Source organism: Microcebus murinus, chromosome 13, assembly GCF_040939455.1.
Source record: "Microcebus murinus isolate Inina chromosome 13, M.murinus_Inina_mat1.0, whole genome shotgun sequence".
NCBI lineage: Eukaryota > Metazoa > Chordata > Mammalia > Primates > Cheirogaleidae > Microcebus > Microcebus murinus.
The window spans coordinates 60621820-60637950 of NC_134116.1; the positions used below are offsets into that span (position 1 = coordinate 60621820).

A 16131-nucleotide genomic window follows, 5' to 3' on the forward strand; every position below is an offset into this window, starting at 1 on the left:
GTACTATTAATATCTGAGATACACTTATCTTTGAATTTTAATGTATCTCCATAAATTCGTTTTCTAAAGGGGAATTATTGGATGTTGGAATAGTAAAGCTCTTGGTTTTGATGTGAGCGGCGGAAACTGTCAACATGTTAACATGGAAATCACACACTCTAAACATTCCACCCAGACAACCCATCTGTGAGAACAGAGGCGACGGATCCCGGAGTTTACGAAGCCCCCTACCGGCAGGGGACTTAGCGCAGTTGTCAATAACATGAACAACTCGTAACAATAAAGTTACTGATGTTCAGGAAGAGACTTCCGGTAGGGGCGTTTCTATTTCCGTCAGGTCCAGTCTCCACCCACTTCTACATCCCAACCGGAAATAGTTGGAGCTTGTTTAAAGCCACGTCTGTTCTGGCCTCGGTCCCGCCCCCACACTGGGGAAGCATTTCCGGGGTCAGGGCATTCCTGCCCGCCCCGCCCCTCCGCCGGTGCAGTGCTGGTAGCCCCGGTTCTCCCGGAAGTGGCCGGGGCCTTTCTGTCGGGGTCCCCTTCACCCCGCTGCTGCTGAGGGCCGCGGGGGCGGCGGCAATGGCGGAGGCGGCGTTGCTGCTGCTGTCTGAGGCGGCGGCGGAGCGGGACGCCCGGGAGAAGCTGGCCCTCTGGGATCGGAGACCGGACACGACGGCGCCGCTGACCGACAGGCAGACGGACTCGGTGCTGGAGCTGAAGGCGGCGGCAGAGAACCTGCCGATGCCGGCCGAGGTGAGGTGATGGGCGGGAACCGGGCGCGGGCGACGGGGATGGGATGCTTGGGCGCCCTGGCAGGACCCCGGCCTCCCCATCCTGTGCCCGAGGTCTCTCTCCACTCCTGGCCACGGTGGCGGATCCAGTGGGACGGGCCCCTCACCTCCCTGGGCTGTCAGGCCTCGCACGGCGGGCGACCCCGACTCTCAGCTTCAGCCGGTGGACGGCTGCGGGGGCCTCCAGTGTCTGGGCCCGCCGGCACCCAGTCCTACCTCCCGCAACGTGGGACTGTTGACCTGGAGCCTTGCCCTGGGCGTCCTGCCCCAGAGGTCCCTCGCGTCTGCTGGGCTGTGATCTTGCTGCCCACCGTCTCCCAGGAGAGACACCGAACCCGAGGTGCTTTGCTGCAGGACAGTCTCCAGTTGGTGCTCATTTACCATCTTTATGAATAACCTACGTTTCTTTTTCCATGGGGGGACTTGAGGAGACCAAAACTTGACCCGGGGTGACAGTTTCATTCATTGCACATTGAGCTATGAGCTCTTGATCAAGTACAGGCAATGGGAGATCAGATTTATTTGACTTATAGAAAAGTAATAAAAATGAATTGTCTTTGGTAGCTGGTTCAGTACATTATTAAATAATGCTGTTTTTTTTTTAGTGTCAATGCTTTTAATTCAATTACCATTTGAGATATTATGCATATTACTGCTTGTGTGATTCAGTTCAGTTGGTTAGAATAGAAAGTATGTTTTATGAATTATCACATGTTTGACAAACTTTTTCTAGTTTCGAGGGCCAGGTTTAGGAGGATTATTTTATAAAAATTATAGTTATTTTTGATGTTAGAAGCATTCCTTTTACATCATTTGGAATTGTGTCCAAATGCAGATAGAGCTTCGAGTCTTTACTTTTTCTGTCCTCAAACTTTAAAGGTTTAATTTGAAAGTTCGTGTTTACTTTTACATGCTCTGCCACCAAATAGTTGTTCTTTCTTGGGTTTCTCTGTCCCTCTGTAGGATGTTGTGCCAGAAGTAGGTCTGAAATGAATGAGGAGACAGGTGGAAATTTCTTTGGCTCAGCCATCAAAGTCTTTTATACTCTAGATAATAGAAGTTGTTTGCTCTATAAATTTTCCAGTCTGTTTATAATTGATTTGGCTTGTTATTGAGGCAGGATGCTTGGATGTTGTGGCACTGGGAGGTGAGGTGGGGGAGATATACATATATTCTATAAGAAAATTTATTTTTATTGTCATGAGGCATAACCTGTTATTTTTTGGTTTTGTTTGTTTGTTTGTTTGTTTGTTTGTATTTTCCTGCCCAAGATGATCTGGAGGAAATAACTTATTATTCCTTAATTTTGTTGAGCTTGAAGGAGAAGGTTTGGAGTGAAGTAAATGGAATCTTTTCAATTTCACCCTATTCTTCCATATTTCTGCAGTATAATGATACCTATCATTTGCTGTGTGCATTCTTTAACATTTATTATATGCCTACTCTGAGCTAGGAATCGGGGATAGAAAATAGGAAAGACGAGATCCTTACATGAACATATAAAAAAGAACAGAGAAGGTAAGTTCAGACAGTGATCCATGATAGCAGGAAAATAAAATAGGGTGATGTGACAGAAGGGGATGGGGCGTGTCCTTTTAGGTAAGGAAGGAAGGCTTTTCTGATGAAGTGGCAGTCTGAGGTCAGAACAAATGATGGAAAATATGAAGCTAGCCTTGCAAAGACGAAAGACATAACATTCCAGCTGGAGGAAAAAAAAGTCATGGGTTGGGGACAAGCTTAACGTTCATGAATTCAGTGAGGGTCTTTTGGTACATGCAGCCTTGGTTTTGGATTCCTCTGAGAATGAAATAGCCAGTTATATATCCATCCTGGAATCTTTGAGGGCGAAGTTCTCATGGCTCTTCATGTCTCTGTATGTCTGGTGGGAAGACTTTGGAATTAATTTTTTATTCCTATTACCACTCTTTTAACATTGGTCCTGAAAAAGAATTCTTTGATTTTCATTTTGTCCAACCAGTATAGCTAATGATTTTCTGTAGTGTTTCACAAATTGTATTAGATAAATTACTTCCTGAACAACTGGAACTGGGCAGGTTAGTAGAATAGGGAGAGAGAGAAAGAAAGAGGCCAATTAACACTCAGTAAATATCATAAAGCTGTTAACTTCTTTAGAAAATAACTTTCTCTTTTATGAAGGAGAACTAGTCTTATCTTGAAAAGAAATTATACTCTTTTTTTTGGACATTAGAGAAAAGAATTGGAATAGAATTTTAGGTAGACTGGTTTTTTTGGTAGCCAGGGCAAACTTTTTAGTAAGGAAGGCCTTTTTCTTTCTGTTGAACTTAGTAATTCTTTATAAAGTGCTATAGTAATTTTACCTGACATTTGTCTGTAATTTACTGTTATAGCTGTTGTTTTCTTATAGGCTCTGTGACTTTCGATGTGGTGTTTAACTTCTCTGAGCTTTACTTTTCTTCTTTGTAAAATGGGGACTTATGGTGTGTACTTACCTCATGGGAAGTTGTAAGAATTAAATGGAATCAGATATGTAAAGTGCACAGTTCCGCAGGCTGTATAAGAAACATCTGCTTCTGATAAGGGCTTCAGGCTGCTTCCATTCATGGTAGAAGGCAAAGTGGAGCTGGCATGTGTAGAGATCACATGGTGTGAGACAAGAAGTAAAAGAGAGGGGAGGGAGGTGCCAGCCTCTTTTTATTTAACAACCAGCTCCTGCTGGAACTAATAGAACATAAACTCGCTCTACTGTGACCCCAGAAGGGAGTAAACTATTGGTGAGGGATCAGCAATGGTAACCCACATACTTCCCATTAGGCCCCACCTCCAATGTTGGAAATCAGATTTCAACATAAGATTTGGAGGCGTCAGACAAACCATATCCAAACTATAGCCCATCTTAAAAGAGCAGATTAGAATTCTGTGGTTCTGAGCTGGTATAGGTGTCACTCAGATCAAAGGTAAGAAAAGAAGGGGTTGGGTACCGTGAGGAAGGTTCTGAGACTCCATTTATACCTCTTCAATGCTTTGGTCCACACAGAGAAAGTAACATCAGGTTTCATTTAGGGAATGAATTGATCAGATGATTATAAAAATGATCTTTTTCTATCCCAGACCTTTATGAGAAGTAGAACTTGGGAGATGGTATGGTTTGGATATATGGTTTGCCAAGGCCCTGCCTGTTAAAATTTGATCCCCAGTATTGTTGGTGGTGTCTGGTGAGAAGTGTTTGGGTTGTGGGGGCGGATCCCTCATGAATGGCTTGATGCCATTCTAGCCTGATTCCACATTCTCAGTTTTTACAAGAACTGGTTCTTGAAGAGAGCCTGGCACCTCTGCTCTCTCTCTTGCTTCTGTTCTTGTCAAATGTTCTAGCACATACTAGCTCCCCTTCTCCTTCTGCCATGAGTGGAAGCAGTCTGAGGCTCTGCACAGATGCAAAAGGCGGTGCTACGCATCTTGTAAAGCATGCAGAACTGTGAGTCAGATAAACCTTTTTTCTTTATAAGTTACTCAGCCTCAGGTATTCCTTTATAGCAACACAAACAGATTAAGACAGGAGAGAAAGTATGTTTACTTGTTTTTTCCTAGATCTGCTCAGCTGGTCAGGCAATGCTTGATAGTTTATTGTAGTTATTATTTAGTATGTTAGCTGGGTAGCTTTCCAGCTCTGCCCACCAGAAACCTAGATCTGTGGTATCTGTCTGCTCCATCTGGAAGCCAGGCCAGTGCTAGTGAGCAGGAAGCATTTAGTCACCTCCTCCCATGAAGTGAATGAAAGGTCAGAACAGGAAAGTATATGATACCACCACAACCACACCCGTTCTTGAAGGTTGTGTACCTAATGGGGGCATTTTCTCATTTTCTATTAAAAAGCAACTTGTTTTGTTACTTTAAAAAATTATTGCTTTGAAGTAGATGCCTTGTTATTTCTCTCTTGCTTGGTTTGAGAGAAAATAATTTTGTCCTAGTGAGAATAAGGGAACAAGGAGCCCCCTACTGCTTGTGGTATTAAAGTAGTATTTGTGCTTGAAGTAATCAAATGGAATATTCTTTCATAAATTTAAATTATCATGTTTACCCACACCTAGATTATACAATATGTCTGGAATATCCATAGTAACTTCTCAGGTATCCAGAGTTTCTGTAATGTTTTATTTTCTGAAGTAAATTAGAAGATAAACATTTTTTGTTTCAAGATAACAGACTGAACACACATGTGATACCCCTGGATCCGTGTGAAATGACAGTAATAAATATGTGGCACACCAAAACCAAAGACAGTGTCAATGAACCTGCAGTTTTGGCAAATTTATAGAAGGCAGGAAGCATGAATTAATAGTATCATTTTGGGGGAGAGGAAGAAAAAAATAGTATCATTTTAAAAATCAGTCTAAAGTCTTAATTACAGAACAAAGTGTAAATATTATGAAATTTGAAAATCTAAAAAAGAGATGGTATAGATGACAGTATTTGAAAAGTAAGTAGGGTAGAAAATATAGGGGTACTAATTTTTTCATCTTACTTGATGAAGAGTCAATAGATAGGAACTAAAATCAATGAATTCAAACATGAAGTTGTAAATTTGTTTTTTAGAGTTATAGAGTTTTTAGAGTTATAGTTATATCAAAAATACTGAAAATGGCTAAAAGTTGGGTTGGAGGAGAATGTTACTTTTCATTTTAACTCTTGATGATTTGAATTTAAAAATTATATTCATGTATTTTGAATAATTTTTACAAAAGAAAGATTGATAAAAATTGGAAATTATTTCTTTGGTTCCTTTTTACTTTTAAAGTTTTTTTATTTTACTCTTAAATTCCTTAGAAAATACTTCTTAAATTATAAATGTCGGTCTTGCCTCAGAGAAGAATTGGATGGGCAGGGAAGAGGCAAAGATGGGAGATTGATTTTTACTTAAATATCATTTTTTACTCTTGGATTTTTGAGATAATGAGCTCATTATAGCTTACTGACAAAGTAAGAGTAAATTCTGTCTTTTTCTTATACTCTGTTGAAGAGACAATTTAAAATGCATATTAAATGAAAAAGGTGAGGTGTTACAGTAAACTGTTATTTGGGTTAAAAAAAATGTACACTTCCTTTGTATGTATATAGACTGTTTTGGGAAAGATACAAAAGAAACCAGTAACAAATGTTAACCTGCCTCTGAGGAGGGATGGCTGGAGAATGGGTCCAGAGGAAGGTGACTGTTCACTGAATATTCTTTGAATTTTGTGCTGTGAGAATTTATTACCTAGTCAAAATGAATACATTTAAAAGGACAGCTCTATATATTACAAATGATTCTAGAACAAGAGGAATTTTACTTTTTTCTGGAATTTGTTATGTATTATGAAGTAGTACCAGATAAGGTACTGGTATAAGGCCTCATGAACTCTGATAGGAGAATATGGTTATTACAATAATTTTTAAAAATTAAGATAATTGAGATTTACATGCTGTTGTAAGTAAGAAATAGTGCAAAAATATCTCCTGTACACTATACCCAGTTTCTCTCATTGGTAACATTTTGCACAACTATAGTATTTGGTGTCACAACCAGGATTTTAATATTGATTTACATTCCTTAAAATAGATTTATATTTTTTTTTCTCAAAAGAAATTGAATTAAAGATGGATATGGGTTTAGGTTGTATTCAAGGACTAAAGTTTGCCAAATTCTCTGTGTTTGCCCTAGGATACAACATACAGACAGCCTCTGACTTAACAATAGTTTGACTTAGATTTTTTGACTTTCCCATGATGTGAAAGCAGCATGTTTCAGTAGAAAGTGTACTTCTCTTGCAATGCTGGGCAGTAGTAGTGAGTCACAGCTCCCAGTCACCTGTACATTTTTTGACTTAGGACATTTTCAGCTTATCATGGGTTTATTGGGACACAACCCCATTGTAAGTTGAGGAGCATCTGTACTACTTTAATTAGTCACAGTTTACCTTTAAATATTATACCACTTGATGTATAGTATAAGAACCTTACAACAGAATATTTCGATTTCTTCGTTTCCCCTCTTTTGTGCTATTGTTTCACACATTTTATTTTTATATATGTTATAAACCCATAATACATTGCTACTATTTTTGCTTTTGACATTTCTTCTTGAGTGATTAAAAAGAGAAAACTGTCATATTTCCTTCATTTTAACCATTTCTGGAGGTCTAGGTTTTTTTTTTTTTGGTAGATTCATGTTTCTATCTGGTATTATGTTTCATCTCTCTGAAGAACTTTAACATTTCTTGTAGTACAGGTCTGCTTGTAGTGAATTCTTTAAGCTTTTGGTTGTTTAAACAGTCTTTATTTCTCCATTTAAGAAAGATATTTTTGATTTGTATAGAATTCTGGGTTGAATGTTCTTCTTTTGACATTTTAAAGATGTCACTACATTGTCTTGCTTGCATAATTTCAGATGAGAAGTCTGCTGTAATTCTTATCGTTGTTCCTCTGTATGTGTCTTTTCCCTCTGGCTGCCTTTAAGATTTTTATCTTTGATTTTTGGGAGTTTGAATATGATGTGTATAGAGGGGTGTGTATGTGTTTGTGTGTTCTGTGTGGGGTTCTCTGAGCTTCTTAGAATTGTAGTTTCATATCTTTCATTATTTTTGGAAAATTCTGAACTGCTATATCTTCAGATATTTCTTTTACCTTATTCTCTCTTGCTCTCCTTCTTTTGGAATTTCAATTACACACATATAATTTGATACCATCCCACAATTCTTGGATGCTATGTTCAGTTTTCTTTTTTCCCCACTGTATTTTCTCTTGGTGTTTCATTTTCAGTGATTTTTATTTTTCATTGTTATTTATTTATTTTTTTACTTTTTTTCAGAGACGTTGATCCAGCTTGAGCAGTGATTTTTATTGACCTAACTTCAAGTTCACTGATTCTTTCCTTACCTGTGCTGAGTGCACTGATGAACCCATTGCAAGTTTCTTCATCTGTTACCGTGATTTTTATTTCTAGCATTTCCATTTGACACTTGTGGTTTTCATTTTTTTTGCTGACATTCTGTATGTGTGTTCATAACTTTTATCTATATATTACATCAGAGCCTTTTACATATTAATCATGGTTATTTTAAGTTCTTTGATAGTTCCAATATCTAGGTCATTTGAGTCTGGCTCTGTTGATTGCTTTGTCTCTTGACAGTAAGTAGCTTTTTCTTGCTTTATATTGAATGCTGAGCATTGTATGCAGGACAGTAGAGAAGGAAGGGCATAGTATTAATGCCTAAAAAGGGCACACTTCTTTTTTTTTTTTAGGTTGTTAGTGTGGGAGGTTGAGTCAGTCTGGTCAGGGATTGAGCTGGCTTTATTTAGGTCATGTTGTTGCTCTGGTTATCTTTGTTTACCACTGGTTTCACGTTTCTCTAGCATAGCCTTTTGCCTAGGGTGGGGAAATGAGTTGCTGCAGGGTTTTCTTTCTTCCTTCCTTCCTTCCTTTCCTTTCCTTTCTTTCCTTCTTTCTTCATGCATGCATTCATGCTATGCATGCTTGTGTCCATGTCTTTAGATGGGTTTTCTTTTTTTTTTTTTTTTTTTTTTGGAGCAATCCTTTATTTTTACACATTTGACAAAGGGGTTTTCAGTAAATCATCTTTCCAGTGAAGATTGGAGAACATGAAAATCAGCCTCCAGCCATCAGTTACCGCTCTGTTCAGGGCCTAGGCACCTCCTTGCCCATGTGGTGAGGTGGAGGGGTGTACTTCCCTTCCTTTATTAGCTTATCCCGCTGCTTCTGGATGGTACACATACGTTTTATTGTTTTTTGCCGAAGTAGACATTCAACGAGATCATCATGCTCTATCTTGCACTCTTTCTGTGCCCGGACAGCACCAATTCCATGTGCACATTCTATCCATTCTTTTTCAAAAGCATGGCATCGAGCAGGCAACTTGAGGGGCTGTTCACCACTTTGGATTGTCATCGTACGATCTAAGTTAAGGCCCAGCCTTTTCTGTATATCGAAGAAAGGCATGGCGTCATGCCGCAGTGTCCTTGTCTCTTCTTTGCCGGCCGCCACTTTCGGGTTTTCTTAATATTCCACCTCTACCCTCAGCTTTTGGTGTGTTGTGTGCTTATGCCTCAGAGAGTGTTGCTCTTTTTGATTTTGTCCCTTCCCTCAGAAGTAGGTTGCTGGTACTTTATAGATTGGTAGTGGTACGTGCGAGTTTTCTGTCACCTAGGTCAAGCCTCAGTCTTAGGCAGGCCCTTTGTCCCTGGGTTTTGGAGGAAGGGCTTTCTCACTGATTCTGTCTCTCTTCTAGCTGTAGGAGACCTCTAATGTTCTGAAGCCTGGATGGTTTCTTACCTGTCCCCCAGTGGTAATGGTTGTTTTTTATTTCCCTTTACCTAGCTGTAGTAGTCTTCCTCTGTGTCCTAGGGTTGACAGAATTTGCCGCCCTTTTGTTTCAGGCTTTTGTTCCACAGGGAAGAAGGGTTCAGGTGAGGCTTTGTGTCCCACTTTCCCCACACAGTAGCAGCCACTCCCCTCTTCCAGGCCTGCACCAACCACCTTGCTCACATTCTTACTCGTGAGCATCTAATGGAGGTCTGTGGGGAAGCCCATGTGAGTGGCTGTGAATTTCTTTGTGTCAGTGGCTTCCAGGTGCTCCCTACAGCTTGAGTATCCCTTTTCTGAATTGCTTGGGAGAAGTGTTTTTGATTTCGGATTTGGGCTTTTGGAATATTTGTTTACTGGTTGAGCATCCCTAATTTGAAAATCCAAAATCCTAAATACTCCAGTGAGCCTTTCCTTTGAGTATCATGTTAGTGCTCAAAAAGTCGTGAATTTCACAGCATTTTGGATTTGGGATTTTTGGATTAGGTATACTCAACCCTTACTCACCCTTAGCCTTTAGCAATTGGTGAAAAATCTTAGCTGAATTCGCTTACCCACTTGTATCATGTTTGTCATCTATTTTTTTTCCATGATTTGCTGCAGGTGAGCCAGTTGAGGTGCCTGTCTTTCCCTGGATTTTAAGCTGCTTGGTTACTCTGCAACCTCAGCTCTGATGGATTCACGAATAGTTACGGTTTTGTAGATTATTTAGCTTTTTCTTATTGTTAGGGTACAAGCAACTTCTTTCCCTAACCTTTTTCATCCTAGCCTAGCATTCATGTGTTTCTGGCATATTTTTTAAATCCGAGCCTCCCGTCTGCCGTGGAACTAAATTTTACTACTAATAAAATATGATTTTGTAAAGATAGCTTAGTGATTATTCTGTTTCCAAGAAGCAGTATACATTCAGATTTATTAGTTTACTTACTATGTTGCTGCTAATAAATAGGAATAATAATAATATGTTAAATAATAGCAGCAGCTCAAATTTATTGAGTATTTACTCTGTGGCAGATCTTATGCTAAGTGCTATACGTACAGCATTGTCTTGGGTGGGCTGCCTTTTCTCCTCAAGGAGATAGCTCATTGTTGGTAATTGGGGTGGTTCCACAGAGCAGGTGCAGATGTGGATATCTCAGCACAGCTTCCTCTGTCCTGCAGAACGCTGGTAACAGCACACAGTTGCTGGTGACACTTTAGACTCAAGATAAACTCTCACTGGATTTGAAAAACTTAATTCTTGCTGGTCCACAGTCCTTTTATTATACTCAGGGATTATATTACCATTCAAGAAGAGTTGACATAAACAAATACTACCATTAATAAGACACATGTACCTACACCCAGGACCCTCATGACTCTTGAGTCAGACTCATTTGTGGGGAGAAACCAGATCAAGAACCTTCCTGAACACTTTGTGTGCATCTACCCAGCATTCCAAGAAGCTAATTTCCCCACACCTGTGTTTTCTTCTTTACTCTTCGCAGTAGCCTACAGATACTGGATCTGTATCAGATAAGAGAAGAAATTGGGTATTAGAAGCATTAAGTAATTTGTCCAATCTTGTGCAACTTATAAGCAGTAGTAGGATTTTAACCATGCTGCATTGTAATATACTTTCCCATGTCATAAGTATAGCCCCATTTGAACCCATTCACAAAAAACCCTGTATTTAAAGGATTGATTCTAAATTAGTGGCGGTACATTTTGCATCTAGTTTATTTTAGCTTTGAAGATAAAATGCAATCCTCAGATGAAACTTCTATATTTAGAAAAATAGACAGGGAAGTAACTTCGTAAGGCCTTGGATCATGTCTTATATTGGTGGACCTTAAATGTCTTGAGCTAAGGGCTGAAAGACTGGACTTGAACCTGAACAATGAGGCCCTTTTACTTTTTCCCCAGCATCTCCTCCCCCCTGCCTTTTTTTAGGTCTAAAAACAGCTTGTCTATAGACCGTAGGTAAATTAACACCTGGGCTATCTTTAGTAGTGGATAACTAGAAAGTACTGTAGTTTTAATGGTGTCAAAGTGAGGCTTTGTCCATGGGGTTCTTCTGAAACTGATCAAAGACTCTAAAATTCTTCCTATTCAGTTGTAATTTCAAAATTTGTCAGTAAGAAGGCGTGAATGAAGTATGCCTGTGAGTGGAAATGGTAGGAGGAGTGATGTTTATTGGTTGTTAATTTTTGGGTATGATTTGTTAACCCTGTTGGTTGGTCAGGCTTTTGTGTGAGATACTGGGGAGGGCAAGCTACTTTCAACAACACACAGGTTTTCTCTTTGTTTGGTGATAGTTCACAAGAGGTTCAAGTAAGAAATGTGTGTGGGTTAGCATAGATTCACCACCCCTATTGGAAAGCTAACTCAGCTGGGCACGGTGGCTCACTCCTGTAATCCTGGCACTCTGGGAGGCTGAGGCAGGCGGATCGCTCGAGGTCAGGAGTTCGAAACCAGCCTGAGCAAGAGCGAGACCCCGTCTCTACTATAAATAGAAAGAAATTAATTGGCCAACTAAAAATATATATAGAAAAAATTATCTGGGCATGGTGGCGCATGCCTGTAGTCCCAGCTACTCGGGAGGCTGAGGTAGAAGGATCGCTTGAGCCTCGGAGTTTGAATTGCTGTGAGCTAGGCTGATGCCACGGCACTCACTCTAGCCTGGGCAACAAAGCGAGACTCTGTCTCAAAAAAAAAAAAAAGAAAGAAAGAAAGCTAACTGAAAAATTATACTTTATCATTGGTGGGAGTTCTTTATCATGTTTCTCTCTCTCTTTTTTTTTATTTTTTTTTTTGAGATGAGATCTCACTGTATTGCCCAGGCTGGTCTTGAATTTCTGGGCTCAAGCAGTCCTTCCACCTCAGCTTCCTGAGTAGCTGAAATTATAGGTGCACGCCACCCTACTTAGCCATGTTTACAATTTGAGACTAGCATTTAACATAGAGTCTAATTAAAAGTGTTAGTATTATATGGTATTTATTAACTTCCTATGATTTAATGGCAAACATTTCTTTCTCTTTCAAAACAACTGAGATGGAAACCCAGTCTTGAATTAAGTTCATAGAATTTTCAGGTTATTTAAGTATCTTTGTGGCTCTCTTTTTCAAGCTCCCAGTTGAAGACTCGTGCAGTTTACCCCCTCAGTTGCTGCCTGCTGAACTGAAATCAATAGTGCCTGAGTCTACAGAAGACATTCTCTTGAAGGGTTTCACTTCCTTAGGAATGGAAGAAGAAAGAATTGAAACTGCACAGCAGGTGAATTGCAGTATCTTTTCTAAGGATGTTTGATTATTTTAGGTGTCTCAAAACAAGGCTAATAAAAATGGTTCTAATTAAAAGTTCTAAAGATTTGACATATAGTTAACATCAAGTCTTTCTAGAACATTCTTAATTTTGTGTTAGTTGTGGCTATTAAGTGTTTTCATTGAATCTATTTCTTAATTATATTTGCAATATAGGTAAAATATGATTTTCCAAGTTTGGATGTTGATAGATTATTATATTATTAAGGTTTTAATATTTTACGCATTTTTGACTTCCTGTAATGTATGTCTGTGTTAAGCTATCCCCCTAGTACTCTCCTCGTTTGTTGCTAGGTAATCCCTTTTTTAAAAAAGTAAATATTCTCTGTAGATGAACCTTTATAGTTATTTTTCAGTAATTTAATGTGTAATTTTCTCTTGGTTTTTGCTTATTTCAAATTACAAAACTAAACGTATAACAGTTTCTTCTGCCACTTCCCTTGTCTCCTCTTTTTTGTCTTGTTAAGAGTCAAAGCTGAGGCATTTACCAAGTAAAATACAAAGCAAATGTAGTGAATTGTGAATATAGTAAGTCTAGAGAGGGAGTGCTACAAAACCATTAAGAGCTCCAGCTCCTGAGTTAGGCTGACCTGCATCTGAAATTCAACTCCATCCCTTACCATCTTTGTGAGCTTAGGCAATACTACCTTCTTAGATCTTTAGTTTCCTAATCTGTAAAACAAGGACAATTACATACCTATCTCATAGAATTTTTGTGAGTATTAAAATAATGCATGTAAATACAGTGCCTGGCAAGCACACAATACATGCTCAGTGAATGGTAGCCAAGGTACATGGCACACCTGCGTAGCCTGGACATTGAATCTCACTTGAGAATTGTAGAAGGTAATCTTGCACCATGTCTGTGAACTTGTTTAGACTGTTTGGGGAAAAAAAAGCCTTCTAGATTAAATTTGCACCTGAATATCTCTCTTTAAAATTAAAAAAAACTAACGTATCGTGTTATAATTTACATACAATACATACAATTTGTATACATTTACTGTACAATAAAATGACACTCATTTTAAGTGTTAGCTTGCTGAGTTTTGACAAGTGTATGTACTTGTATAACTCCCACTACGGTCAAGATATAAAATATTTATGTCACCCTAAAAAGTTCTTTCATGCTCATTTAAGTTCAAACACCCTATTTCTTTCTTTTTTTTTTTTTTTGAGACAGAGTCTTGCTTGTTGCCCAGGCTATAGTGAGTGCCATGGCGTCAGCCTAGCTCACAGCAACCTCAAACTACTGGGCTCAAGTAATCCTTCTGCCTCAGCCTCCGGAGTAGCTGGTACTACAGGCATGCGCCACCATGCCCGGCTAATTTTATATATATATGTATATTAGTTGGCCAAATTAATTTCTTTCTATTTGTAGTAGATACGGGGTCTCGCTCTTGCTCAGGCTGGTTTCGAACTCCTGACCTCGAGCAATCTGCCCGCCTTTGCCTCCCAGAGTGCTAGGATTACAGGCGTTAGCCACCGCGCCCGGCCCCTATTTCTTTTTAATAATAGATATTTTTCCATGACATTGGTGGTAGGGCCGGAATTCAAAGCCAGATTTAGCTGATGCCAATGTCCATGTTCTTAAACTATGTAATATTATTTTTGAGTTTGTATTCTCACAGGAGATAACATTAATATTGATATTTACACAGAGCCCGTTTTACCTACTCAAATTTTGCAAGCTAACAAATAGGCATTAGCCTCTTAGGAAGAAGTATTTTTTACACATTGTATCTTTAATACTCTTTTTTACTTGACTTTGAAAATGGCCAGTATTTTTAATATCCTTTTTTTTCCCTAGCATATAGATATTGTGGATGAATTAAATTATCTTCTTGTGGCTTAAAACTAATTATTAATGTCTGAGCCCTAAACATTAAGAATTAGATAGTGTTTACCCTTTTGACTTGCTGTTTGTCATGTAGCCATTTTCATTTTGTCTATTTAGTTTTGTTGACAATGTAATACTCTTTATCTTTCCAGTTTTTCTTATGGTTTTCAAAGCTGCAAACTCAGATGGATCAGGATGAAGGAACTAAATATAGGTATGTGTGGCTCTTGCATTTATTGGATATCCTAATTTTTAGATCACAGTTATCAGAAGCATTTCATAATCTGTGCCTTTAAATAAAATTAAGGTACAAAGAAAACTCCACCAGCCACATATTCTTTCAGAACATCCAGAGAGAAGATTTGGGTAATTAAAACTATTATTAGAAGTTGTATGATTAAAAACAAAAGGAGAAATACATTATAATTAATAGGTTAGGAGGGACTGACATTGGTTTTTAGATAACTTCAGAAAGGATTAGGTTCAAACAGGAGTTTTATAGGAAGTCTAAGAGGTGTTTGTTGCCTTTCTTTAGAAGGAGAAACATCCTTGAGTTTTTAAGGATGGCTACCTAGATTGGGTGTAACTTTGTAGTTCTGTTGTGTATTTAATAGCATGGGGGAAATAACAGTGTACTCTTTCTAGCTGATTTGGGGGCTGTGGGTTGAATGTTTACATTACATGTATTGATTTATTGATGGCTGTTATTGCTAGGCAGTAATAGATTTTTTGACGTATGATCCTATGCAGCCTTGTGAGGAAAGATGTTACTATTCCCATTTTACAAATGAGCAAACTGAGGCCTGGAAATATTGAGTAACTTGTTCAATGTCATGCAGACTGGGGCAGGGCTGGGACTTGGACGCAGGTCCTCTAATTCCAAACCCAGAATTCTTTCCATGACATCATACCATCTTTCAAAGGTGCAACTGATCTGAAGGATTGACCTTACTTGATGCCTTGGGATGACTTTGGTGTCCCAGTCTTTGGAACTTGAGCCAGTGACTCATTGCCTTATATGTGAAAAGCCAAGTTATGGCCTCAAGGCTAATTCAGTTCCTTTTGTTATTTATAGTGTCAGTAATTTGCCTTCTTAAGTATTTTTTCTTTGTTCTTTTTTTTTGAGATGGAGTCTCACTTTGTTGCCCAGGCTAGAGTGAGTGCAGTGCAGTCACCTGGCTCACAGCAACCTCAAACTCCTGGGCTCAAGCAATCCTCCTGCCTCAGCCTCCCAAGTAGCTGGGACTACAGGCATGCACCACCGTGCCCAGCTAATTTTTTCTATATATATTAGTTGGCCAATTAATTTATTTCTATTTATAGTAGAGACAGGGTCTCGCTCTTGCTCAGGCTGGTTTCGAACTCCTGAGCTCAAAGGATCCACCTGCCTCGGCCTCTTAGAGAGCTGGGATTACAGGCGTGAGCCACCACGCCTGGCCTGCCTTCTTAAGTATTGAAACAGTTTATGACAGCTTTGGTACATTTCTGAATATAATCAACTTTTGTGAGTAGGTCAGAGTTTCCTCCTGAAATTCAAGCATTTTGGGAAAAATGACACTGTTTATTGACTGTGCTTATTAGGGGAAAATATTATTGCCAATCCCCTTTTGGTTCTGTTTTCTAGACAGATGAGGGATTACTTGTCTGGGTTTCAGGAGCAGTGTGATGCTATATTGAATGATGTAAACAATGCTCTTCAGCATCTGGAGTCATTGCAGAAACAGTATCTTTTTGTGTCCAATAAGACAGGAACCCTACATGAAGCCTGTGAACAGCTCCTAAAAGAACAGGTAATTTGGAGTAGGAGAGAGGGTCAGTAGTTACATTTAATATTTTGTTTTCAAACGGATAAATATAAT

At 39.0% G+C, this 16131-nt stretch overlaps 1 protein-coding gene and 1 pseudogene across 1 annotated transcript in view; one reads left to right on the forward strand and one right to left on the reverse strand.

The window, feature by feature from the left end:
- Nucleotides 1-442: 442 nt before the first annotated feature.
- Nucleotides 443-16131, forward strand: part of COG3 (component of oligomeric golgi complex 3) — a 63285-nt gene continuing 47596 nt past the window's right edge. Inside the window, exons 1-4 of the mRNA XM_012782725.3 lie at nucleotides 443-756; nucleotides 12239-12385; nucleotides 14425-14486; nucleotides 15897-16062. Of these exons, the coding sequence (XP_012638179.1) occupies nucleotides 583-756; nucleotides 12239-12385; nucleotides 14425-14486; nucleotides 15897-16062 (549 nt within the window). The 5' untranslated portion in view covers nucleotides 443-582. The remainder of the gene's footprint in view (nucleotides 757-12238; nucleotides 12386-14424; nucleotides 14487-15896; nucleotides 16063-16131) is intronic.
- On the reverse strand, nucleotides 8307-8797 carry LOC105881169 (NADH dehydrogenase [ubiquinone] iron-sulfur protein 5 pseudogene; annotated as a pseudogene).